Raw genomic sequence first — 27774 nt, 5'->3', positions numbered from 1 at the left:
GATACCTGAAGTATCACATTCAGGCTCAAATATTTTATCAAAATTCGATAATGCTAAAGTAGATGTAGTATACAACTTTTCTTTAAGTAAAAGTACTTTCATGATTATCAATTTGTACAAATTTTATATCATTTTTAACAAGTTCATTTAAAGGTGCAGTTATGGAACTAAAATATTTCACAAACCATCCATAGAAATTGGTTAACCGGTTGAAACTCCTCACCTCACTTGCAGTCTTAGGTGTGGGTCAATCTCTAATAGCTTTTACATTTTCTTCATCTACTATGATGGCTTGTGTGTTGACAACAAAATCTAAAAATACTAGTTTATCACTATAATATACATTTTTTGAGATTTGCATATAGTTTTTTCTTTCGCAATATTTCCTGGATATTTTTAATATACTTAAGGTGATCTCCTAATATTTTGCTATAACTCAAAATATCATCAAAGTATACAACTACAAATTTACCAAGATATGATTCATCAAACATATGAAATTACTGAGAGCATGAATTAAATCGAATAGCATAATTAACAACTCATACAAACTATATTTAGTTTTAAAGGCAGTGTTTCATTCGTCACTGGCCTTCATGCGGATATGACGGTAGCCACTCTTCAAATCTATCTTGGTGAAGATGTTTGCTCTACTTAACTTATCAAAAATATCTTCAATATTAGGAATAGGGTGTCTATACTTAACCATGATTTTATTCACGGCCCAACAATCTACACACATCCTCCATGACCCATTCTTTCTAGGAACTAAGAGGACTGGCACTACACAAGGACTCCAGCTCTTATGAACATAGCCTTTCACCAACAACTCCTCTATTTGTCTCTGAAGCTCTTTTGTCTCCAAAGGATTGCTTCTATAGGCAGGTCAGTTGGGAATTGATGATCTGGGGTGAAGTTTATTTGGTGCTCGATCTCTCGTATTGGTGGTAATCTGTATGGTATCTCATTTAAAAATACGTCCTTGAATTCATATAAAAGAGACAACAAAAGACTAAGAAAAGAAGGGTTAAGGTCAGTTAAATTCAAATAAACCTCTATATATTGAAGTACAACTAGACTTTGTTTCTCACAATATGCTCTCCTCAACTCTCTCCCTTATAAGTATGCACTCTTTTTACCCTGGTTTCTCTTTTATCACTAGGCCTCCTCTTTTTTTTGGGCCTCTTGCCCTCTTATTGGGCCTTTACGTTTTTTTCTGGTCTTCTTATCACTCATTGGGCCTTTTATTTTCTTTTAGGCATCTTTTTGTTCACTCAGTGGGATTTTTTTTTCTTTTTGGCCTCTTTTATTTATTTATTTATTTTTTCTCTTTGTTTGTGTGGTTTTGACATTCCTTCCATAGACCTTTTAATTTTTAGCTGGTTTTCGCAAACCTTCTTCAGTGTCAACAAGACGAGAGTGCTGATTTCTCCCGTTGAAACTAAAGGTGTAGTGGTTCCTGAAACTATCATGTGTAACTCATCAGTCGTATTGTCATGGCCAACTTAGGAGAATATGACTAGTATGCATAGGTATGACATTACTATTAACTTGATCTTCATACCTTTCTATGGTGAAAGTTATTATTACCCACTTGTTTATTCTGATATCTCCATACTCATTTAACCACTGTAGCATGTATGGGTTGGGATGCTTGATACAAGTCAACCCTAAATTTTTAACGAGTGTTGTGCTGTCTACATTGGTGCAGCTCCTCCATCGATGACCATACTGTATACTTTTCCACCCACGAGACACTATGTATGGAATATGTTCTCCCTCTAATTATCCTCATCCTTCACCTAGATATTGAGGGCTCTCCTTATGACTAGGGACTCTCCTTAAGTCGTGTACTCATGCTTCTCATCCACATCTTTTAGTGATGATATACTATCACTTTTAAAGTCACTGTCGATCTCGCCATCATCTCTTAATAACATAACCCTTTGATTCAGGCATTGGGACACGATGTGCCTAGATCTTAGACACTTGAAATATTTGATAGTGCTATGTTTCTGAAATGAGATAAGTGTTTTACCTTTATGGTCGGGTGTGACCGCCTTCTCCTTCTTTGCCTCAACTACTTTCCTATCCTTTTTCTTTCGCCACCTTAAATTAAAGGTAGGAGTGGTATGGAAAGTCTTCTTACCTTTACTCTTTAGTTGTCTCTCAATCTTCATGATCATGTAGACCATGTCTTCTACCTCCATATAGTGTTGCATTTTGACAATATTGGTGATGTTTTTTTTTAGATCCCTTAGAAATCTTGCCATAGTTACTTCGGGATCCTCTTCAATATTGGCCCTTATCATGACCATCTCTATCTCTTTATGGTAGTACTCAACGAATATAGATTCTTGTGTTAAGCATTGCGACTTTTGATACATCTCTCTATAATAGTAAGAAAGTACGAATCTTTCTTTTGCACGTAATTACCTTTATCTCTCTCTAGGGGGAGATTAGTCATTCTCTATTACGCCGCCTAGTGAGAAGTAGTTGATCCCACCACACTAAGACATAATCAGTAAACTCTACCGCTATTAGTTTAATCTTCTTCTCTTCGTGGTAGTTTTGATAATCAAAGACTATTTCAATCTTCTTCTCCTATTCTAAGTATGTTTTAACATCATTCGTTCCTTTAACAGGTGATATTCTCATCTTTATGAAGCTAATGTTACCATCCCTTCTATCCTCTCTCCTTTCTACCCAATCTTCTTCCTCAATATTATAGGATCCGACCTTATCTTCAAGATGTTGAGTTCTAGGTCGCCTTGTATTAGGGGTCTCGTGTCTTACTTCATTTTGACCACTACTTAAGTTATCTACCTTCTAACTAAGCTGTGCCAATTATACCTGTATAACCTCCATAAGGAGCCTTATGTCAGTGGGGGTTAGATGCTCACTTGACATTTTAAAAAGATTTCCTGCAAAAGGGTTAGTAAAAAAATAGAAAAATTTCCTCACCAGTTTTCTCATATTTTAATTACTTGACTTTATCCTCTGATAATCTCGTCCACTTTGCTTTTTACCACTCTATCTTCCGCCCTCAAATTGAGTGTCAAATAGATCCTCTTGAATCAAAGTATTTGCAAGAATTGTTCAAGACATTGTAAGGAGCCTTATGAAACAAATACCCATAAATACTAGAAGCAAGAGTTTTAACACAGATGAAAAGAGAGTGTATAATGTTACGATGCTAAGCACTAAAATGCAGATTAGATGCTTAGATATGTTATGGAACTAGAATTTAAAGTAATAAAGGAAATTGAAAGTACAAGAAAGATAATTGCAGAAGATGTAGGGATTTAGTATTACCCCTAGAGGAAATCTAAAAGATATTCCTACCAATCTATACCTGTTGTACGTTGCGTTTTATAGTAAAGATGGAGTTTTGGTGTTTGATGATATATGTAAGTATAAATGCACATTGATTATTAAAGAAAGATTATATATATACATATATATTTTGCCTTTGAAGAGTTCGATTTTTGCGCCGTAGTAAAAAAAATAGTTGAGCAAAATGTAAGTACTTTCCCGATTAATAGATTACTTGATCGAGATTTCTTTCCTTGATTTCTTTTCTTTTCTCTTTTCTTTTTTATTTTTTGATGATGTAGGAAACGTAAATTGCAAAGAAAGTAAATAACTAGTGATAAGATTGATGCTCAATAGGTACTACAAGCAAAAAGAACTATAAATTGATGCTTCTTACTTGGATCGATGTGTGAGACTTATTTTTTTTTTGTTTTTAATAGATGAACAAAAGAAATAGTGTAAAAAAAAATTTAAAATACAAAAGTAAAAGGTATTAGATTTAGATGGAGCCAAAGTTTTGATACCAAATAATGCGGAACCCAAGATTAACCAACGTGATTAGGAACTCACATAATTTCATTCAAAGCACCAAAGAAATTTGATCCTATAAAAATCTGTCTCACTTAACCCTCTATAAAAAATGGTATGAATTAAGATAATTAAGAAATAGAAGATTAAAAGAAGAATGAAAAAAACGTCACAAGAAATTACCTTGATAAGTAGATCCACTCATTGCTCAACAAGAAAGATGAAGACACCATTTTTAAATAAGATCACAACATTATTGATTTCAATAATGAACGATCACAATGAGTACTTGAGAGCTTATTTATAGAGTAGGTCATATGAATAAAAAAGATAATAAAAATATCTTAATTTAAAATTATAATTATATAAGAAATTAATTAAATTAAAGTCTAAATTCCTAACGATAATAGATACAATCTTTCCCTTTTATTAGAAGAGATTATGAGTGATTTAGAGAATTAATTAAAATTACAATTACATAGAAAATCAATTAAAATTAAAGTTTAAATTCCTAATTATGATAGAAATGTTCTTTCCTCTTTATTAAAAAAGATTATGAGTGATTTAAGACAAAGATTTATGGTAATTTAGGGCTGGTCATGAAGGCTCCCTTAATAGTTGCCCACAATTTCCTCTTTTCCCTTTTCTTGGTTGATTGTTTCATTTTCTTACTCCTTTCCATCATGTACTTGAAGCAAGTTGATGAGACCACTACGCTATTGGGTTAATTGATTGGGTAGCTTCTTTCCTGGGCTTCTTTAGTGGATCCAAGCTTTTATTCCTCATTAATCCAAGCTTGGATGAAGAGTTGGAGAGCTCATTGTAATCTTTTGGTCCAACTCATTGTTATGGGCCCACTTAGCATGATGATATCTCTTATCATCAATATTCCTTTTAATTGTTGCAAGTTTTTTTATTCTGTTTTAAATTTATTTTTCCATTTAATTTTTTAAGTAATTTAAGAGATAGTTGTTGCAAGTTTTTTTTATTCTGTTTTAAATTTATTTTTCCATTTAATTTTTTAAGTAATTTAAGAGATTATTTTTCTTATTATTCACATGACCTATACTATAAATAGGTCATCAATTCACTGTTGTATTAGTTCAAGTTTGAGAATAATAAAATTATAAAATTATAGTTTTCAACTAGTGAGATTTTCTTCAAACTTTTTGTTGAGTAAAAATTGATTCAACTTATCAAGGTAAATCTTTGTGGTGTTTTATCAATCTTTACTGAATAGATTTAACTTATCAAGATTCTATTTTATAGCGTTTAATAAATTCAAATCATCATCTCAGTTACCTTGGTTGACATTCATATGTTGAATGTAGGTCAAGTAGGGAGGATTTGTTGAGAGTTTAAGGATTCTAAATAATAGAGTATATGTGGAGTTTTTAATAACGTTAATTGATCCTAGGTTTTGCATAATTTGGTATCAGAGTTTAGATTTTGGATAAATTTTATTATATTGCATCTTTTATCCTTACATATTTGTTATTCTTTGTAGTTAAAAAAAAAACTATACTTTGCATCCGCTCATATAAAAAAAATAATATTCATATTGTCTTTATTGCACTCTTAGTTTTTTCTTTCATTATGCTTTTATTCTATTACATCTCTAAGTAGTCAATTATACCCTAGTTACTTAGTATCAAACATAAAATACACAGTATCTTCATCCTCGTATTTGAACTGTTGCTTTTATAAGTGTTCTACCACTTTCTTTCTTTATGATTCTTTGAAGTATCATAAACAAAAATTAATTATCTTGATTCAAAGAAATTCAATTATGACATTCTTAAAGAAAAGAGGTTGAGTGAAACACGTGAGAGAGTGTTATTTTCTTTACTAACCATTCCTTAAAGATTTTCATAATTACCTCATACAATGTCTCAACCGATGACATTTTCTCAATAAAAGCAAGATTGGTGAAACCCTGACATAAGAAGTGTTCGATTCGAGGACGAATCATTTTTGAAGAAGGAGGGGATGATGTGAACAAGGAAAAGGAAAAGAATTTATTTACAAAGAAAAAATCAGCGAAGGGGTCGATTTCCTTCTTAAATTGCATAAGAAATCAATGGGAAAGAGAAACAAATCCCATGCCTTAATGCGAGATTGAATCTTATAGATTTTATGGAGATTATGGGAGCACTTAATCATTTTCCAAACTTGCCATAGTATTCCTTAATTCTTCCCTCAATCATCTCCATAATTAATTAAGATATTTTCTATTTAGGAAAATCATATCTATCATATTTTAGAAAATATTTTTGTTTAATTATTGCAAGTTTTCTATTATGTTCTAGATTTATTTTCATGTGTAATTTTTTAATTAATTTATGAGATTCTTTTTCTTATTATTCACATAGTCTACACTATAAATATGTCATCAATTCATAGTTGTATTCATTCAAGATTGAGAATAGTATAATTATAAAGTTATAGTTTTCAATTATTGAGGTTTTCCTCAACCTTCTTGTTGAGTGAAAATTAATTTAACTTATTAAGATAAGTTCTTGTGGTTATTTTATCAATCCTCATTGAATTAATTTCACTTATCAAGGTCTCATCTTGTAGCATTTAATAAATTCTAATCATTATCCCAATTGCTTTGATTAACATTCACATATTAAATGTAGGTTAAGTAAGGAGGGTTTGTTGAGAGTTTAAGGATTCTGAATACTAGAGTATATATATGTGATTCTTGATTACGTTAGTTGATCTTGGGTTTTGCATTAATTAATGTGGCTGAAAACTATATAAGTACACTAACCAACAAGAACACTGCTACTACTTCCTGGATATTCAAAAGTGTTTATGGGCCACCATTCTATGTAGCTAAAGTTGGTTTTGAAATATTATTCTGCAGCTCAATAACTTAGTCTCCTTAGCTACTCATAGGAGATTTTAATAAGGTATTGAATGACTAAGAAAGAAGTAAGAAGTGTTTTAGGCCTGCCACTTCTAACAATATATTCTGACATACAGTGTATCAATTAGACATCATAGATTTTGGATGCATTACAAACCCGTTCACTTAGTCTAACTGAAGAAAAGGACCTCCAATTCAAAAATAAAGATCGACCGTACATTGGCTAATCCCTAATTGATGTAATCCTAGACAACCTAAAATTAGTTTTAAAGACGTAATTCCGTATTGAGGAGGAACCCCATGAAAATTCAGACTCCTGCAAAATAATTATTCACAAGTCTACTGTTACACAATAGACATGCAGTCGTAAGTCCCGTCCCAAATAGGAAAGCGATGCCTAAATCTTTTTGTTTTCTAAATGGGATCGCCTAGAGCATAGAAGTAATTTTATCCATGATTATTTTCTTAATTTGGATTATTCCAAGAAATGGGTCAAGTTTGTTCAAGCTAGAAGGCTTAAAACCCAAGTAAGATTAATGGGCTTGAAGAATTAATGGAAAGTTTAAGTCTTGGCCCAACCCAAGAAGGCATCAAGGCTTTACGGCCCGAGAGACATTAGGCCAAGGCAAGTCATCACATGCACAACCCCTGTGCATATGTGAGATAAACAGTGCGCATCAAGCATGCGCACAGATAGAAGCCCATGCAACCCACGCGCACATGTGCATAACAAGGCTCAATGCGCATACAGAACCAGCCCGAGCAACAGATCCCGTTGCATGACCTAGCAAGCAAGTAGGCTCGCATGCACGCAGACTTAACAAACCTGGCTACATGATCTACGTGTTCGTTTTAGGACGACCTGTGCGGCGACCCACATACTTGCAAGATGGGATCCACGCATCCTTTATGAGCCGACCTGCGTGCCCACTCTGTGCAACCCATGCATACCAAACAGGTTCGCTCGCATGCCCGCCTCACGTAATCTGCGCACTGTACCTGGATCGACTTGTGTGCTCGCCTGTTTGACCCCCGTGGCTCCAAACGGGTTGACCCGCGCACCCAGTTCCGAAAATCTATGAAAAAGTGATTTCATGAGTCCTTTTTGGACTTTTCCACCTATTTTCCCCATGTGTTTTTCATGGAAACACATGGATAATTTCAACATTTTTTATGTTGATTTTTATTAATATTTTAATATAAATCTATGTCTTTGAATTATTTAATCATTTATCTTGTATTTAAATTGTGGTAGAATATTATTTTATTATGTAATTGTCTTATATTAAGATATAATTTTATCTAAGATATTATTTTATTAATTTTTAAGTGATTGTGATGAACTAGAATTATCTCGGAAAAAGATTATAAATAGGCCTTTGCCTATAAATTGCAAACAGTTTGCAATTTATTTGAGAGAAATAATATCGAAAGTTTTGACTTTTCTTTAAGAATAAACATTTTGTTAACTTTCTTTTAACTTTTTTAAGTTCTTCAAGAAGCAAGAGTCTTTAGAAGTCTTGTTGAGTGAATGAGCGTGGATCAACTTGTCAGTAAATTTGTGATATTTTTCCTTTCCTTGTTTTAATTCCCTAGTTTTTGTTTTTGCATTCCTTTTAAGATCTTAAATTCAATTAGAATGAGAGATTTTCTAGACGGTTAAGTTTCGATATTGCATATATTGAGTGGTTTATAGGAGTTTATTTGATCATCTCCATACCCTCATGCGCCACTACTTGAACATGATGTTTTATATGCAATAGTCATTCATGTGCCTATTATAATTTTAGATCACTTTCCCCTTATTATTGTGGTTATTGGACTACAAAAGAGGTCAACCAAACTATTTAAATTTGAAGTATGGTTAAGAGACTCTTTAAGTACTCCAGTAATGGAAAATACCTAGTAAATTCATGTGTATGGATCAACTGCACATAAATATTGCCAATATCTCAAAAATGCAAGAATAACTCTCGTTAAATGGAAAAAAAACATACTTTGGTGGCACTCCAAGCAACATTAAAAAGCTAAAAGAGGAGATTAATACTTCCAACAACAAAATCCAAGTCAAGATATCTTAAACTAAGAAGCTTAACTACAAGAAAAGCCCTATAAACTCCTATTAAGAGATTAAATATACTGAAAATATAAGTGTAGAGATAGAAGGTTGAAAATGAGGATCTAAGTACAAAATATTTTTATATCCAAATTACCATGAGGAAGAGAAGGAAACATTATTGAAGCACTAAAATGTTTAAATGGCACATGGACTACTAACCAACATGATATCACTGAACAATTTCTTTGATCACTTCAGGAAGATATTCACATCATATAATCATATCTTTTTTGATGACCTGGAAGGCCTCTTCCCTCTACAGTTTTTAAATAAGGATAAAAAATTCCTAGTGAAGATACTAGATAAATAAGAAATATTTCAAGCCTTAAAAATATTAGAGCTATCTTCTACTATCATTTTTGGCCCATCATCATATAAGAGGTTATTACTTATGTTTAGTCTTTTTTTGTGCAAATTTTCTATTCAAGGAATAAAAACAGACAAATATAATTATGATCCAAAAAGCAAAAGGAGTCCATAACAAAAAAATTGCCCCTTTTCACTTTGCAATGTAAGTTATAAAATGATTTCAAAAATTTTGAGCTTTAAGGTTAAGGATTTTTATGGAGAAAATTATATCTCTCTGCCAATTAGCTTTCACTAAGGGTCAAATGATACAAAAAAATGTGATTATAACTCATGAAATTTTGCATTCAATGAAAGGGAATAAAGGGAAAGAAGGTTGGCTAACAATTAAATGTGACATAGAGAAACATTTTGACTGAGCAGAATGGAGTTTCATACGATACATTTTAAAAACTATGTGCTTCTCTATTAAGGTAATTTAACTTATTACATCAATACTTTATGACAGTAACATATCAATTTATAATAAAAAGAACTCTATTTAAAGGGGATTACCCATAAAAATGTTTCTAACATGGAGATTCTTTATCTCCTTATTTAATTTGTGCATTAGAGCACTATCAAGAGTACTGCTAAAAGCTTAAGCAAATAGAGAAATACTAACTTTAAAGTCAGACTCACTACTTCTTCATTTGCCCATCTGTTCTTTACAAATCATTTACTAATATTTTGATACGTCAATAAAAGAAATATTTATAATAATATATTTAGATAAATATTGTGTATGGTCAGGTCAAGCCTTAAGTAAGCATAAATCTTTTTTTTTCTTTAGCAAAAATACTCAAGTTAGCAAAATTAAGATATTAGAATTTCTTTCTGGCTGAATGAATCAATACAAGCCACAAATAATTGGGATTGCCATTTTAATTTAAAAACCAAAATAAAGACAACTTCAAATAGGTGCTAGAAAGAATGAAAACAAGAACGGTTGGATGGAAAGTCGAGTCTCTCCTCTTTTATGGAGTATTTTACTCCCAAACATTATGAAGTATAAATAAGAACCCTTACCTTTACTATAGTTTATCAACTGTAACTAAAATAGCCACAAAGCGTAACACCAAAACTAAAAGTTCTTTGCTTCTCCAAAAAAAAAAGGCACTTTTATCATTTATGGTATAAATATGCGTCCGTGGCTTATGTTTTCATGATTGTACCACTCCGCACTCCAGATTTCTTCCCTATCTTACTCCCCCCCCCCCCCCCTTCTCTCTCCACAATTTACAAACACAGTTGCACAGAGCCCCCACTGCAAACAACAAAAACAGAACAGAGCCTGACAATTAAGCTACCATTCCTGCCTTCTCGCTTGCCTATCTTTATGTCGCTGCCAGTTCTCCTGTCTTTAATTTAATCTCAAGCTTAACCCTCTCCTAATATTCGTTAAAAATGGTGGCACCACTTCGTGACTTATCATTAGTGAACCACTGCCCCTCCGTTTCACCTTCTCCTTTACTTTTTCTTTTCGCCAACAGTAATTTCCGGCAAAAACACCATGTGGGTTCTTCGTTTTGGGGTAAAAAGTCCCTTCAATTGCTCAAATCCGAGGCAAAAACTTCGAAACTTGGAGGTTGTAGAAAGCGGAGAATGCGGGCGATGGCTTCGTTAGGCGGTTTACTTGGGGGGATTTTCAAGGGAACTGACAGTGGAGAGTCAACGAGGCAGCAGTATGCAGCAACTGTGGACATGATCAATAGATTAGAACACGAGATTTCGGCATTGTCGGATTCCGATTTGAGGGAGAAGACTACTATTTTGAAGGACCGTGTTCAGCAAGGCGAGTCGTTGGATTCTCTTTTGCCCGTATGGTTCTAATCGTTTATTCTTTAAATTTGATTTGATGCTGGATTTTTTTGGGCTCTCTTTTGCAAAGAAAAAAAGTTTCAACAATTGCATTTTCCCCTTGTTTCTAAAAGCTGTACTTTTGTTGCAGGAGGCGTTTGCAGTTGTTAGAGAAGCCTCGAAGAGGGTTCTACGCCTTCGTCCGTTTGATGTGCAACTAATAGGTAAAAAGTGTCTGATGTGCAATTGGATACTTATTGGTCTGTTGGGCACCATCCATAGCTGCAGCTATGATCTCCATGAATCTCATGTTCCATTTTGTTTTATCAGATTGGTTTTAAGTTGTCTTCAGTCTTGCAAATGTTGTGCTATGGTTATTGTCCTTGAGAAAATTCTAAGGGATTGTTTATTGTTGATAATGTAGGTGGCATGGTTCTTCATAAAGGAGAAATATCTGAAATGAGAACTGGTGAAGGAAAGACCCTTGTTGCTATTTTACCAGCTTACTTGAATGCCTTAAGTGGCAAAGGAGTTCATGTGGTTACGGTCAATGATTATCTGGCCCGAAGAGATTGTGAGTGGGTTGGGCAAGTTCCCCGCTTTCTAGGATTGAAGGTTGGCCTAATCCAACGTACGTCTCATTCTTCAAATTTCTGTTTCACTTGTTGCTTGTTTTCTTCAATGTATATTCTTCTGCTTCTGATCAGATGGATGAATGGTGCTTTTCATTTGGAACTTGACTATTTAAGTGTCTCCTTTTACCTTCTCGTTGACTATTCTTCATACTTTTTCAATTGATAGATACTTATTAGTTGCTTTTAGGATTTAGTTTAATGGCATAACTTAGCTTCGTGATGGCTAGGTTGTTAAAATTTATGCTTGAATTTCTATATAACCCTCTTGTGAGTAAGGTAATTTTCTATAAAGTTCATTTTGCTGTATCTAACAAATTTATACTGTTCCTGGCAGAGAATATGACAAGTGAACAAAGAAGGGAAAACTACTTGTGCGACATTACATATGTTACTAACAGTGAGCTTGGTTTTGATTACTTGAGAGACAATCTTGCCACGGAAAGTAATTCTTACTTTATATCGTGGTCTATTCATAACTAATTTGTTATGGATACTTAATCTTGCTGAAAATCATTTTTTTTCCTTTGCTGAATGAACTCGCAAAATGTACAGAGTGTCGATGAGCTTGTCTTGAGGAATTTCAATTACTGCATCATTGACGAGGTTGATTCCATCCTTATTGATGAAGCAAGAACTCCTCTTATAATCTCTGGACCTGCAGAAAAACCTAGTGACCGTTATTATAAAGCTGCAAAAATAGCAGCAGCCTTTGAGCGAGATATACATTACACGGTTTGGTTCTATTTTTATTTGAATTCATGCGGTCCAGTTTTACAGTTTGATCACTGTTTGGTGGACTTTTTTGCAAAATGGAGTTCTCTTGAAAGTCAAACCCATATAGTTTTCGTAAAAGTACGAATATGTGGGTACTCTTTTCTCCGGCATCATGCAATGTTCCTTATAGGTCTAGATCAAGTGTTCACTTTTGTTTTCCAGCAACATGAGTATATTTAGAAAAAATTGCTATCGTTGCAGGTGGATGAAAAGCAAAAAACGGTTCTACTTACGGAACAAGGTTATGAGGATGCAGAAGAAATTCTAGATGTAAAAGATTTATATGATCCCCGAGAACAGTGGGCTTCATATGTTCTCAATGCCATTAAAGCAAAAGAACTATTTCTTAGAGATGTAAACTATATCATCAGGGGCAAGGAGGTGCTTATTGTGGATGAGTTCACTGGACGAGTTATGCAGGTGATTCTGTTTATCCACAGTGTGCTTCTTCTAAGAGAAAATGAAACTAGATACCAACTACTGTTGTTGGCACATCTTCTTCAGCTTTAAATTTTCTTTTTTCTAATTTATTTCTGGTTATTACACTCTTAAATTTTGTTTTTGTTTTCTTTTTGGGAGATTCATGAATAACCACTATGTTTTCCATGATCAAGGAATGAGTGAGACATGAGATGTGGCTCTAAGAAAATGACTGGGTAGAATCATTTGGGCAATACCTTTACTGGCTTCTCTTCTCGTGAAAAGTAGGGGGGAAGTTTTCCTCTTTCTTCATGCATAGCACCTAGATATGAAGTACTCGATGCCTTCATCTTGAGTTGTTTGTTATTTAACTTTAATGCTTAATTTTTTTATCATTTTGTTCCGAGCTCCCAGTCCCTTATTTGTCAAAAATCTAAAGACTGCTCGATTACAGACAATAAATTCTCACTTAGAAAAAACTTACTATAGAATATAGTTTATCTTTCTCACTATACTTCATAGGAGCTGGGATGCTACAGTAACGTGATTTGATATCTCTTCTGTTCTTTCTTTTTGTACTTTTTGTTTTGTTTTCCTTTTGTTTCAGCTGGATAACTTATCTACTGTTCTTTTTATAATCCTTTCTTTCTTATCTTAATAAAATTTCTTTTTCTATATAAAAAAGTTTATTTTCACAAAAAATATCTTATTAATAATTAAACCACCATTCGGAGCCTTCATTGTTCATGTTCGGTAAATGATAATATGAGTGCTTGTGATAAACAAGTTCATTCACCTCTTAAATCTCCTAGTGGCTCTGTTCTCAGGCTTCTGTGGTTGGACTAAACTTATAATTACGTTTCATCTTCATATTGAGTTTAGGAAGTAATGGAAAAATTTCTGACAAAAGAGAATCAGACCTCCTTCATGTAGGGAACCTTAAAAAGTTCATTGTAACCTATGACATAGTGTGATTTCCCTGCTGCATCATATGTAGCTCAAAGTAGGGATTTATAACCAACTTCTGATATAAGTAATACAACACTATACTGTATGTGGAATCATATGCATGCTTTTGCTTCCAAATAACTAGAATTTTGAAATCAAAGAATCAGTTTTTGTCGTGCAAATACTGGATTTTAACCCAATACTCTTGATTATTCATTCCTGAAAAATCATCTTCTTTATTATTCAAGGGCCATGAAATTGCTAATTTAATCATTGATATTCTAAAGTATTGTTTTGTTGTCAATAATCTCACCAACAACACACTTCAAAACATAAAGGATGTGAAAGATTGGGGAAAAAGGGATCTTGATTTATCAATATTCAGGCACATACTGAAGTTAATTTGTCTGACGTGTCAGGGGAGGCGATGGAGTGATGGACTTCACCAAGCAGTTGAAGCAAAAGAAGGTTTGCCTATTCAGAATGAAACTATAACTCTGGCATCAATTAGCTATCAGAACTTCTTTCTCCAGGTTGGCACATTCTAATATTCAGTTCATTGGGTGAATTTTTGGGATGTTTCTTGACATGTCTAAGCCTATATGTGGCATCATTGCAGTTTCGAAAACTCTGTGGGATGACTGGCACTGCAGCTACAGAAAGTACAGAATTTGAGAGTATATACAAGCTTAAAGTTACAATTGTGCCTACTAATAAGCCGATGATCAGAAAGGTTGTCCAAACATGTTACAATACTTCTCAGTAATGTTAGTTATGTTCTGAAATTGTATTCCAGCTCCTGTGTTTGAAAGAAAAGAGTAGCTGAAGGGAAAATTAATTACATTTGTTTACCCTTTTGAAAGTTTAGCTTTTAAGTACTAAATCTCTATAGATGAGGAAAATTTGTCATTCTTGTCTGGATTTTGGAAGCCCGATTCATGTGAGCTGTATATTTCAACCTTTATGCTTGATGCATAAATTGTTATAGTGATGCAGTTGTCAAGTTCCTCACCATCTTTACTCTTTTCAGGATGAGTCTGATGTAGTCTTCAGGGCTGCTACAGGAAAATGGCGAGCAGTTGTTGTAGAAATTTCTAGAATGTACAAAGCAGGTCGCCCAGTGCTTGTGGGTACAACAAGTGTCGAGCAGAGTGACTCGTTGTCAGAACAGTTGCGAGAAGCTGGGATCCCCCATGAGGTGAGGTTTGCTACTCATTCGTGAATAGAAATTTGATAACCTGGGAGGAATAAAGTTGATCGCTACAATTGGGAACTGTTTATGAAGTTTCTTTTGAATGATTAAGTACCACACATAACCTAATGATCATATTTTTTCAGGTTGTTTAACTTAGTATATGTATGTATTTTAAGGTTCTCAATGCAAAACCTGAGAATGTGGAGAGAGAAGCAGAAATTGTAGGACAGAGTGGTCGTCTGGGGGCAGTGACCATTGCTACCAATATGGCTGGTCGTGGGACAGATATAATCCTTGGTGGCAATGCAGAATTTATGGCAAGGTTGAAGCTCCGTGAGATACTAATGCCAAGGTATTTGTGCAATGCAGTAACTGATTTTCTTCTGAATGCTTTGAGCTTAAATTGTATGCAGTCCAGGATCTTGATGGTTATTGTTTTTCAGACTTTTAGATTTTTTTGGTTTGATACCTGATTTGGAATTATCAATGTCTAGGTTATAGTTGTATGTCAGGAACCAGCTTATTGGCGGAAAGAAACATCAGGACATTTGATATTCTGTTAGAGTTTATTGCCTTTCATTTTCTGTAGTAAGATTTCCTTTTTTATATTTTCTTTAGTGGGATTGCAGTAGAGTACTATGGCACATGACGATCCGATGTCACAGCTGTCCTTGCACTGTAGAGGACGAATTACCTTTACTGCCAGCCATTATTGGCAGCAGTACGAGCTATATATATGGATGTAATCTAAGGAAAAAGTTATGAAAAACCTAATGATATTTCTCTGAAATTCTTCTCTTACATTCTGCTCTCTCTTCTTTTTTCCTACGTTCTTTTTTTATCCTGTTTCCTTCCTCTCACTGCTCTGTTAGGAATTGTTGGCCTAGTCTGCTAACAAGGCCGGGTCTTGATGTTATACTACCTAGAGAAGTGGGCATAATTGGCATTTGGACTAACAGTCTAAGTTATACTACTCTATTGTTGAGTTTAGTTCAATTCCCGTTCAATTCCGAGTCAATATATTAGTTTTAGTACGCATAATTGGGACATAATGTGTTGCGTTTGAGTTACTACTCCCCTTTAAATTCTTTGACGGTGGAAATTCAATTTCTACCTTATAAGGTAGGGGTTGAATTCCCACCAACAAGAAATTCAAAGTGGGATGGTGGTAATTCAAATACCATATTTATGCTTTTATTATGAATATGGAAATCAACAGTAGAAATTGTCCAAGTATTGAGTAGAAAATTAACCAAACACTGTCTTTTCTATTACCTGATAGTTTGCTACTAGTTCCCTTATATTTACATTGAAGTATCAGGAAGAAACAACCTTTTCTACTGTCCATGTGAATTCTTGGGGTGCATGGTGCTCTCTGTTACATCTGGGACAGGAAGTAAATAAACTAGCAAATTCATCTCTAGTTGTTTTCTGACACCAGTGTCCTTTGAATGTTTAAAATGGCTCTGTATATTGCAAAATGCTTTTACACTTCTGTATTTATATCACATTGTACTTAAACTATTGTATACCATATTGACCAACTATTTTTCTTTAAAAAAACATTCTCTTTTTCCCCCTTCTGGTTCACTTTATTATTATTGTGTTAATACAAGGGTCTGATTGAAGGAGAAGCTTGCGAGTTGTTCTCTTGCCTCTTTATCTCTCTCTCTTTCTCTCTCTCCTCTTTGTTCCAAGTCTGATATCAAATTTCAAAATCTTATTTCTTGCAAGGTGCATTCTTATATTTATTGTGGGGATGAGAGAGAGAGAGAGAGAAGGAGAGATGTCAACATGGGAGAATATAATTGTATTTGTGCTGTGAAATGGAGGTCATTATGGGACTGCAGTCATTTTTCCATGTGGAATCTGCTTCTATAATCATCTTCCTCTATGAAATCTAGTTCTTAATTTTTTGTTAAAAACGACTGCTGTTAAGGTTTGGTTGTCAGTGATACTATCTGTATCATGGTGTTGGCACTGATGAGGATAAGAAAGAGAGGGCAGCAGTACAGGAGTAAGAAAGAAAGAAAAGGAAGTAAAGAGAGATATTGAAATTTCACTATTTTTATTAATTTTAATGATAATTTCATTGACTTTGTAAAAAAAAAAGAGTACAGTTAAGTTTAACAGAAACTAATGATGGAAGGGGCAATTTGATATATTCTGATAATTGGAGGTGCACATTGAAAGGATTGAAATTTTAGATACAATTTAATATACCAAGTATAAAGGTGATTTTTGATATTATCCATCTACTTCAATGCATTTTTATCTAGTCATAATGTATACTCTGCATTGCTTTCTCATCCTCAAGTGTAGGATACAATTTAATATAGCTGCCAAAGTACAAAAGATCTTTTTTTTTATCATTATCCAGTTACGTCAGTGCACGGTTATCTAGTCATATTGCATACTGCAAGGTTATCTTATTTGAAATCATAAATTATCTTCTCTCTTACTTCATAAAAATTTCAGGGTTGTTAAGCCAGTTGATGGAGCCTTTGTATCAGTGAAGAAGCCTCCTCCTAAGAAGACATGGAGGGTTTGATTTGATATTCCTATAAGAGAATTAATCTGATTTTTTTTGGAAATCTAAAGTTGGAGTTATCTGTAACTGGATTACTGATTTCTAAGCATTACATAATATTACAGGTGAGTGAAAGTTTATTTCCTTGCAAACTATCAAATAAGAATGCCAAGCTGGCTGAGGAAGCTGTAGACTTGGCTGTCAAAAGCTGGGGTCAGATGTCACTAACTGAGCTTGAAGCAGAGGAACGTCTATCGTATTCTTGTGAAAAGGTGAATGAATTACATTGAATAAGCTTATTTTGTATTCTTGTTTGCATATGTAAGATAACTCTTGTAAACAAGTGAATGAGCTACAGATAGATGATGCTAATTTGAAAAGACTCCCAGAAACATGAATGCATGCACTTGGACACAGATAGACAGACACAAGGTGCATACGTAAACACGCAGATGATCTCATATACTTCATACACAAGCATATCCAAATTCATAAGTCGCTTACTGATGCATGCTCATAAATATACGCATACATACACATTCACCAACAAGCATACATGGAACAAACATACACATTCATGCATATATGTAAAAGTATATTCAGACAGATCTCATGTTCCATAAGAGTTTTGATGCAGAACTCAAGATCAACTAATGTGATCAGAAACTTCACAATTTCATTAAAGGCATCAAAAGAATTTGATCATATGAAAACCTTTCTTATTTAACTCTCTATCAAGAATGATAGGAACTAAGATCACTAAGAAACGGAGGATTAACAGAAGAATGAAAAAACGCCATAAGGAATTATCTTAATAAGTAGATCCACTCCTTAGTCAACAAGAAAAATGAAAACACCTCTCTTAAATAAGACTCACAATATTATTGATTTCAATTTTGAGTGCGTATAATGAAGACTTGATGACCTATTTATAGAGTAGGTTATGTGAATAAAAAAGATAATAAAAATCTTATAATTTAAAATTGCAGTTATATAGGAAATTAATTAAAATTAAAGTATAAATTCTTAATTAGAATAGATACGATCTTTCCCATTTATTAGAAGAGATTATGAGTAATTTAGGAGGAAGATTTATGGTTATTTAGGGCCAGCCATGAAGGCTCCCTTGATAGCCACCCACAATTTTCTCTTTTTCCTTTTCTTGGCCGATTGGTTCCTTTTCTTGCTCCTTTCCATCATGTGCTTGAAGTAAGTTGATGGGACCATTATGCTCTTGAGTTAATTGGTTGAGTAGTTTCTTTCCTTGGGCTTCTTTAGTGGATCCAAACCCATCTTCCTCATTAATCCAAGATTAGATTAAGAGTTGGAGAGCTTGTTGTAATCTTTTGGTCTGGCTCCTTGTTATGGGCCCACTTGGCATGATGATGTCTCTTCCAAGTGGCTCAAGGTGATCCATGCTCACATCAAGTTTCCTGTTTTTTCAGAGTCCTGCTCAGGACAAAGTAATATCCAAATTACGGAGTGTCTTTCTGGAAATTGTTCGTGAATATAAAGTCTACACTGAGGAAGAAAGGAAGAAGGTTAATTTTTGTAAATTGAAATATATTTTATAAGATGTTATTGTATGTACTATAAGATTATTAACTCATTGATTTATAAGCAACTGCAGGTCGTGGCAGCTGGTGGACTCCATGTTGTAGGGACTGAGCGCCATGAATCTCGAAGAATAGACAATCAGGTTAACTAGCACATATATATTATAAGGTTTATACTTGCAAGACTTCGTTATTCTTTTTCTTTTGCATAATATTTACATTGAAAAATTCTCTGTGGTATGTGTTAAATTGAACTTTCATGTATCTCGTGCAGCTGCGTGGCCGAAGTGGGCGCCAAGGAGATCCTGGTAGTTCCCGCTTTTTCCTCAGTCTTGAAGATAACATTTTTCGGATTTTTGGGGGAGATCGAATTCAGGTTTGGCCTAGTAGTCTACTTCTCTAGTTGTCAATGGAACTCTAGGATATAGCTGTTAAAGAAATTATTATATTAAAATTTCTAGGGTTTGATGAGAGCTTTTAGAGTCGAAGACCTACCCATTGAATCCAAGATGCTTACTAAAGCACTAGACGAGGCTCAGCGGAAAGTTGAGAATTACTTTTTTGACATCCGAAAGCAATTGTTCGAGTATGATGACGTCCTTAATAGCCAAAGGGACCGTGTTTATACAGAGAGAAGGCGAGCCCTTGAATCTGACGACCTTCAGTCTCTTATTATTGAATATGCTGAATTGACCATGGATGATATTTTAGAGGTGAACTCTTTGACATTCATTGGTCAGATTGATTTCTCTTTCTTGCTTTCATAATATCTGTTGATCTCCTGTGTAATCGCTATCTTAGAAATCTTGGAGTATTTCACATGCTGGAATTCTTACTATCAACAGGCAAACATTGGTCCTGATGCTCCAAAAGAAAGCTGGGATCTTGAAAAGCTTATTGCAAAACTCCAGCAGTGAGTGACAGCTTTCCTTTTCAGTGCCAAGCATGATTGAAAAAACAAAGAAATGAAAAATTCCATATTTTGTATCATAAACATCCTGCATTTCTAAGCTGATTGAGAAATGTATCCATTATGTTGGGGAACTCTAACTGATATAATAGTTCTTAAGTAAATTATGTTCCCTAAAGTAATAACAAGATGCTTACTAGGAAAGGTTCAGAATCGTGCTTTCTGTACTATTTAGTTTCTAATATGGTGATCGCAAGGTCTCCCACTTGTTTTGCATATTAACTTCAAAATAACTTTGCTTAGACGAGTATTTTCCCATGGTTGTAGGTACTGCTATCTGTTAACTGATTTGACCTCAGATTTGCTAAGAAGCCAGTGTTCAAACTATGAGGAGTTGCAGGATAATCTTCGCCTTCGTGGCCGTGAAGCATACTTGCAAAAAAGAGTAAGTGTACTTGTCTCACCAATCCAATCCACAAGGCTGTTTGTCTTTCACTCTCAGACACACTGCTTAGTACGTGTAAGCTAAAGTTTTATGATCAGACAATGGTATGTAGAAGCTCTAGCTTTCGAAAAGGCAAGGGAACCTAAAACACCCGCCGTCCCAAGGGACTAGAGTGACAGATGTATCATGCAAATATGAACTGTATGCCTGAATTTCTGTATCTGTGACATGCCAAGAAATCATCAGTTTGGTTTCCATGTTGATAAAATTTTCATAATTAATATGCATGGAAACAAGGACCTAAGGACAAGATCAATTTGGTTATTATGTTGAATAAGCATAATGTTAAATGGGGGTTGGTTGTTCCTGCTTTCAAGCATTTAACTTCCTAGTACTTGTTTGAATCTTGACAGACTTAGTTATTTAAAATGGGTTTTAGGACATTGTGGAGAAACAAGCACCAGGCTTAATGAAGGAAGCGGAGAGGTTCTTAATTTTGAGCAACATTGATCGGTTGTGGAAGGAACATCTGCAAGCACTTAAGTTTGTACAGCAAGCTGTTAGCTTACGTGGCTATGCACAGAGAGACCCACTTATCGAATATAAGCTTGAGGGCTATAATCTCTTCTTGGAGATGATGGCACAAATCAGAAGAAATGTCATATACTCAATATATCAGGTCTGTATTAAACCATGTATAAAAATCAGAGGCATATCCCGGAAGATACATTATTTAATATGTGAGAAGTTTTCATATTTTCAGTTTCAACCAATGCTAGTAAAGAATGATAAGGAAGAAACTCAGAGTGAGAAATCTGGCAAGCTAGTTAGTAATGGAAGGGGTGGTAAGAAGAATCCTAATCCAGTTGGTGCTGCTGAGCCATCTGCATCAGCTGCCAGCCCTCAAGCCAGTGCATAGAACTTGTGACAAGGAAGGGGTTTGCGAAAAATCGTAAGGGGTTCAAATACTTTGGGTTGTTGACTATGCAATGCCTTGCAAATTACATAATCATTTGTCAAGAGATGGAATTTTGGTAGTTGTAAACTATGTGGATATAGGATAAGTCTCTCCTACTTGTATCATAAGTGAACCACACCACTGAAATTATTATATGGAGTACAATTCATGTAATTCAACCAAATGCCACAGTAGCATGTGAAGCTTTTAGAGGAATAACGAAGGCATTGAGGTTTCTGTAAACAATATCTCTGATTACATCAGAATATTCATACTAGTAGATAATTATGTCTTGTAGGGTCAATAAGAAAGCTCCATTCCCACTGTTAAAACAAGTGGGAGAATCCAAAAAAAATCTCTGCTTAAATAATGAATGAGGACATCCACTTTCAGCAGACTCCTTATAGAAGAAAGAAAGAAAAATACATTAAAAACCTTCAGATTTACATCAACTAATAAATCAAATATACCTTAATTCAAATATTTGAAATCTTATCTATAAATTGGAACAAACTAAACCCTTTGAAATTTCGCAATCGTAACCACTCTGGGACTATACTATTGTCGACCTTAATGAGAGGTGTAAGACTATACTCCCATTATTATAGAAAGGGTCTCCCTCCAACCCACTTCATTTTTGGTTCTTCTGCCATTCCCTTCTCTTTTGCTGTTAATGCATATGAAGCAACAGACATCTCTCATATCTTGACATTGTCCTTCACTACACCGGCTTCATTGCCATGAAGAATGTCCTCAAGAAGCTGATTGATGGCATTTCCTCTAGCCTGCATGAAGGGATTCCAGGTTGAAATTCAAATAAACAATTATGATTTCAGCAGCCATGGAGACTTGTGATTCAACTCATTAGCCCTTACCTTCACTCCAATAACAATGGCCGTTTTAAGCTTGACAAGTTCACCTAATCTTAAAGACCCCTCCTTATTATCCCTGAGAAAGATTACCGGTACCTTTCTTGATGAGGCCAAGGTAGGCAAATGCTTTGTTAGCCACTGTGGATTGCAATCCGCAGCAACCAGTATTACCTAATGTGTCATAAGACATTAACTTCCTTGAATCATAAAACGTAGAATCCCCATTAAGTGCGACTTAAAACAGTATTAGTGTATGACTCTCTTGGTTCTCATCATTTGACCCCTTAAATTTAGAAGCAATTGATTAACATAAACTTCTATACAAACTACCAATGTAATCAGAAGTTCATTGATATCTTACCTGCAAAATATACTCTTGAAGGCATTACTCTTAACAACTCTAGACTATAAGTCAGTACCATACCGAGTAGAAAACCCACAACTTAAAATCAATACAGGTCTCAATTATCTTATTGCAGAATAAGTTTAGAGCAATAATAAACCTGAAGTTGAACCGGAGGAGCTTTCCGGCTGCTGCGAAAAGAGTTTTGAGGAGAGCTTCTGCCCATACCAACGCATGGTCCCATTCTTTCAAGCACACGAGTCACGTCATTGACTCCAATTGCAAATTGTTGCTAGATAACAGCACAACAAAGCCCAAAATAAAACTTTAGATACCCATCAGAAGTTAACTTTTTCACTCCCTCAGTTCTACCACTGTAGGAAAATCATCTATACCTTGTTTTTTTGCATCCTATTAAGTGTTTGGATCTCTGGTGTTATATAATAATAATAATAGCAAGCGATTTACAATAGATTTTATTGCACTAAGGCTAAGGCGAGGAATTGGGAAAAAACGCACTTTAGATACACTGGAGTTAAAGGCTTTCACGGTGTAAGTAGAGGTTTTTTTTCTTCCTCTACTAGTCTTTAGGTTTTAAGGAATGGCCGGGAGAATTTGCAAGATGTGGCACTTTAATAATAGAATAAAATGCTATACTTTGCCTGCCATCTTATTAGAAGAATCCTAGTTTCAAAGCTGCCTAGCCTTATTATGATATAGGACTGAAAAATTATTTAGCATGAAGCAGAAAAACGAAAAAGAAAAGGTACCTTCAGCCACATTTTTTCAGGCAAAGAGTTTACATCTAAATGTCTTCCTGACTCGATACCCCTGTTTAATATGATAACCATATAAGAACCCACTTCTATTCATGAATAAAAACAAGAATTACACGAAGAAACAAAGGAGAAAGAAAGAGACACTGTTTAAAAGTCTCAATTCTCTTCACCTCCTGATTAATTCGAGCAAACGAGCAAGACGTTCCCCTCCGAAGCAGCTAACGAATATAAAAGAGTATCAAGAATATCAGTTCTGTAGTCAAAATCAGGACGACGGCCCATAAAAAAAAAAAACATACTCCTGCTCTTCAGGAAGAGAGACAGATTTCGACGCATTACTTTGCTTCTTTCTCGAAGATTGGAAACCGTTTACATTCATTACTGCAGCGAGCAGACTCCGGTAGCTCTGACAAAAGTTCTGAAAGAGAAGAGAGAGAGAGAGCGATTGACAGTGAGATTGCGGCGGTAAAGAGCTTTGATCAACTATTACAGGGAGTTTACTGATATTCGTTGGAGACATGGATAAAAAGCCCGTATTTTTCTCAGGAAGACGATGTTTTTACAAATACAAAGATTTACTTATAATTTTTTACTTTTTGAAGTTAGTTGTTAAGTTAAAATAAATAAATTTTAAATATATATTATCACCATATAACAAATATATTATTGAAATTAAGGATGTGATTGTTTTGGAAATTGAATTTACAAATTAGAAATAAATGAACTAAACTTTAGTTTCAGAAATATGGTTTGACATTGAATTTTTTATGTAAAAAACAAATAATTTATTTGATTATATATTATTTATCTTTTATAATTGAACATTATTATATTGAATATTGCTATATTCTAATTTTATTTAATGGCAATAAAATTTATTTGAAATTGATAATATTATCCTTTTTATTATAATTTTCTTTTATTGTGGTAAAAAAGAAATAATTAAAAACTAATAAAAAGAAAAAGAAAAAGAAAAAGAAAAAGAAGAAAGAAGAGAAGAAAATTAAAAAGAAGTAAAACCCAACGTAAATTCTGCCCACATCCAACATGTAGGCCCGATGCACCCCAAGCTGCGGGCATTAAACGACTCCGTTTCAAAGGTATTTTATTATCCTTCATTCTTTCGGCTATAGATACAACGGATGAGACTAGCTAGGCTTAGGGAATTAATTTGAAAAAGATACGAAGGATTGTAATATATTTACAACATACAGCAAAAATATAAACAATTTAATATTATTTATTTATATTTTAAAAATTATATTATTTATTAAAAATTAAATTTAGAATATAGTTGATAACTGATTTTTAAATTAAATTTTTTTAAAAATATAAAAATTATATGCATATTTACATTGAAACTGATATTTGATAATAAATTTTTAATCAATAAAACATGCCAATAAATTAAATAATATTTGTATTAAAATTGTCTCCCAAAATTTTAACAAATTGAAATAACAAAAATTTCTCACTTTTTCTCTTGTTTTTAGTGTGCGGCTACAATTTTTCAGTACAAAAATTTGATATGTATATCTTATATATATATATATATATATATATATGCAGCACAATTAGGTTTTTTTAACCTAATTATCAAGTCTTTTGGACTTCTACCGTCGACGTCCAAACTAATTTGGTTTTTATCTGTTTTTTATTTTTTTAATAAAATATTTTATAAATCAATTCAATCCTAAATTAAATTTTATAATAATCTCTATTATTATAATAGTCGCTCATATTATATTATTATATTAATAATATAATAATAAAAAATATAAATATTAATTTTTTATTTCTAAAATAGAAAAATTCAATTTATCTCTAATATTTGTTAGTGTGCAATCTCATAAGTTCAATACTAAATTGATAGTAAATTGGTCAAACTAATTTACTAATCAATGTTGGTGTCTAACAACACTATTTAATAACCAGATAGTATGAAATGTACAATTATTCTTAAAAATTTGTTAAAAAAAAATGTAATATTTTTTTTTATCATTATTGCTCCCGGTTAACAATATGATATATTTTAACTATCAAATCCTAATATATAACCAACTATATTTCATGTAAATGATAACTAACTAATAAATAATATAAGAAACCCATTTCTTTTTTCATTCAATTGCCCTAGGTAAGGTTTTAGTGTAGTCGTTATAATAAATGACAACATAAACTTAAATTCATTATCAAAGTTAATAGTGTTCATCTTGATCAATCATCTTATAAGTATTTAATCACACTCAATATCCTTTTAACTATAGTTTATGATTATAAGTGTACATAATCAAAATATGATAAATGACTTGTTAATTATTATGATAATCTCAAGTTAAAAAAAATTTTTACATTTCATCATTTAAGAGAATATTTTATTGATAGTTTAAGATAATATTAATCATTAAGAATTCTTAATTGGGTTAGTTCAATAATCATATCTTTATATGCATAATTTATATATGTGATTTAGTTAATGAGATTAACTAATTTTTATCTTATAGAGACCATAATATATATATTGATCGTATTGGATCATTAATATCCTATTTTAATGATCTAATGATAAATAATATTTTAGATTAAATCATAAAAACCTTTACTCTCATTATCAAGATCTTCATCTTGATGTAAAGTCTCTAAATTTAATCAAGAACTTTATCATATAAATTAAACAACAAAATAATAAATATGATAATAAAAATATTATTGTCATATATTAAAATAAATTATCAAACAAAAATATATTCAATATAGTACATGAATAATTAGGATCTTAGGCATAACAATTATATTCCTAACAATCTCCCACTTGCATTAGATTCAATTTATCATGTTCTTCATTCCCAATGTCTACTTATACTTGTCAAACTCCTTTACACAAAGAGTCTTACTGAATGGGTTAGTTGCATTATTTTTTCTATTAACCTTTTGAATTTTAAAATCCCAATTCAATGATTTCCTTGATCTTGTGACTGCAGAATGTGTTTGGATTTTGATGCAATCTCAACTCTTTTACTTGAACGATCACTTCAGTATTGTCACACAATAATGGAACTTGACTTTCTATTCAAGGAACCATACTAAGTTCAATTAAAAACTTTTTCATCTAAATAGCTTCATGGACAACTTCACTTACCCCTATATATTCTGTTTCGGTCATTAAATCAACTACTATAGCTTGTTTGGAACTTTTCTAACTCACTGCACACTATTTAAAGTGAACACATAACTAGGTATAGATTTGCTATCATCTTTATATATGATAAAACTTGCATTGATATAATATTCTAATTTTAACTCAAACTCTCCATAGATGAGGAATTAGGCTTTAGTTCTTCTTAAGTGCTTGAGAATGGTCTTTACCACTTTTTAATATTCCTCAGCAAGATTTGCCTGATATCGATTAGTCACTCCTAGTGCATAAGCCACCTAAGGACATGTACATATCATGGTATACATGATAACTCCCACTACATTAGCATATAAGACTCTACCTATGTGTTCTCTTTCTTTAGAGGTTTTAGGATAATTCAACTTATCTGGTGCATAACGTTGTTTAACAGACCTTTTAAGAGGTTCGTGTACAACTTGTTCACCTTGTACTATATTAGATTACTGTTCAATTTGATTTTGAATAAGTTCATTAACTAGTTCTTGAACAACATTTGTTTCTTGAACCTCAACCATTGGAGATGACAACTTCCTTGTCATCTTCAAAACGTAAAGGTTACTCATCTTGTTTCTCACGATCCTCTTCTTATATTGATTTATTAGTTTCTTGAACTTTAATCAAGTTCAATTCTTTCATCATGATTTCCTTCTAAAAAAAATTTCATTTCTAAAAAGATTGCGCCTCTAGCCACAAACACTTTATGGTGATATGAGTAATAGAAATAATATCCCATTATTTCTTTGGGATACCAAATGAATCTACACATATTAAATCTTGAGTCAAGTTTATTTATTTACAATCTCTTAGTATAAGCTGGACAACCCCAAACTTTAACATGCTTAAGGCTCGGTTTATGTCATTTATATATCTTATATGGTGTTGTAGAGACTCATTTAGTGGATACTTTATTTAGTATATATGCTGTAGTTTTCAAAATGTATTCCTATAAATTAATTAGAAGATCTGTAAACTCCATCATTGATCTCACTATATCTAATAAGGTTTGATTTTTTTTTTTTCCGAACACACAATTGTGTTGTGATGTTCCAGGAGGAGGGGTCAACTGTAAGAGAATCCCATTCTCTTTGAGATATATAATAAAATCATTATTAAGATATTCTCCTCCTCTATAAGACCTTAACACTTTAATACTTTTACCATTTTATTTTTCAACTTCATTATGTAATCTTTTGAACATTTCAAAAGACTCAGATTTATGTTTCATAAGATACACAAATCCATATATTGACAT

At 33.1% G+C, this 27774-nt stretch overlaps 2 protein-coding genes across 4 annotated transcripts; one reads left to right on the top strand and one right to left on the bottom strand.

The window, feature by feature from the left end:
- The first annotated feature begins 10393 nt into the window (after positions 1–10393).
- Positions 10394–21641, top strand: AGY1 (Albino or Glassy Yellow 1). Of its 2 annotated transcripts, none has more exons than XM_088219429.1 (20): positions 10394–11003; positions 11134–11206; positions 11407–11613; positions 11952–12055; positions 12170–12349; positions 12593–12811; positions 14179–14292; positions 14379–14492; positions 14790–14957; positions 15131–15306; positions 17433–17499; positions 17610–17756; positions 18930–19025; positions 19115–19183; positions 19315–19416; positions 19502–19753; positions 19886–19953; positions 20278–20395; positions 20835–21074; positions 21159–21641. In XM_088219429.1, exons 1-20 carry the CDS (start codon positions 10590–10592, stop codon positions 21312–21314), a joined length of 3084 nt encoding a protein of 1027 aa, XP_088075555.1. In that variant the 5' UTR covers positions 10394–10589; the 3' UTR covers positions 21315–21641. The 2 variants fall into 2 exon arrangements, with proteins under 2 accessions (XP_088075555.1, XP_088075556.1); XM_088219430.1 differs by having other exon boundaries at positions 10837–10977.
- A 122-nt stretch (positions 21642–21763) lies between these two features.
- Positions 21764–23910, bottom strand: LOC110814192 (Ribosomal protein L7Ae/L30e/S12e/Gadd45 family protein). Of its 2 annotated transcripts, XM_022041578.2 has the most exons (6): positions 23647–23904; positions 23518–23565; positions 23339–23399; positions 22729–22860; positions 22229–22396; positions 21764–22138 (listed from the first exon to the last, which is right to left on the bottom strand). In XM_022041578.2, exons 1-6 carry the CDS (start codon positions 23865–23867, stop codon positions 22052–22054), a joined length of 717 nt encoding a protein of 238 aa, XP_021897270.2. In that variant the 5' UTR covers positions 23868–23904; the 3' UTR covers positions 21764–22051. The 2 variants fall into 2 exon arrangements, with proteins under 2 accessions (XP_021897270.2, XP_088075557.1); XM_088219431.1 differs by lacking the exon at positions 22229–22396 and having other exon boundaries at positions 23647–23910.
- Positions 23911–27774: the final 3864 nt, after the last annotated feature.

Source organism: Carica papaya, chromosome 5 (assembly GCF_054855325.1).
Source record: "Carica papaya isolate Zhongbai chromosome 5, ASM5485532v1, whole genome shotgun sequence".
Taxonomy (NCBI): domain Eukaryota; kingdom Viridiplantae; phylum Streptophyta; class Magnoliopsida; order Brassicales; family Caricaceae; genus Carica; species Carica papaya.
This window is presented reverse-complemented; position numbering and strand designations above follow the sequence as displayed.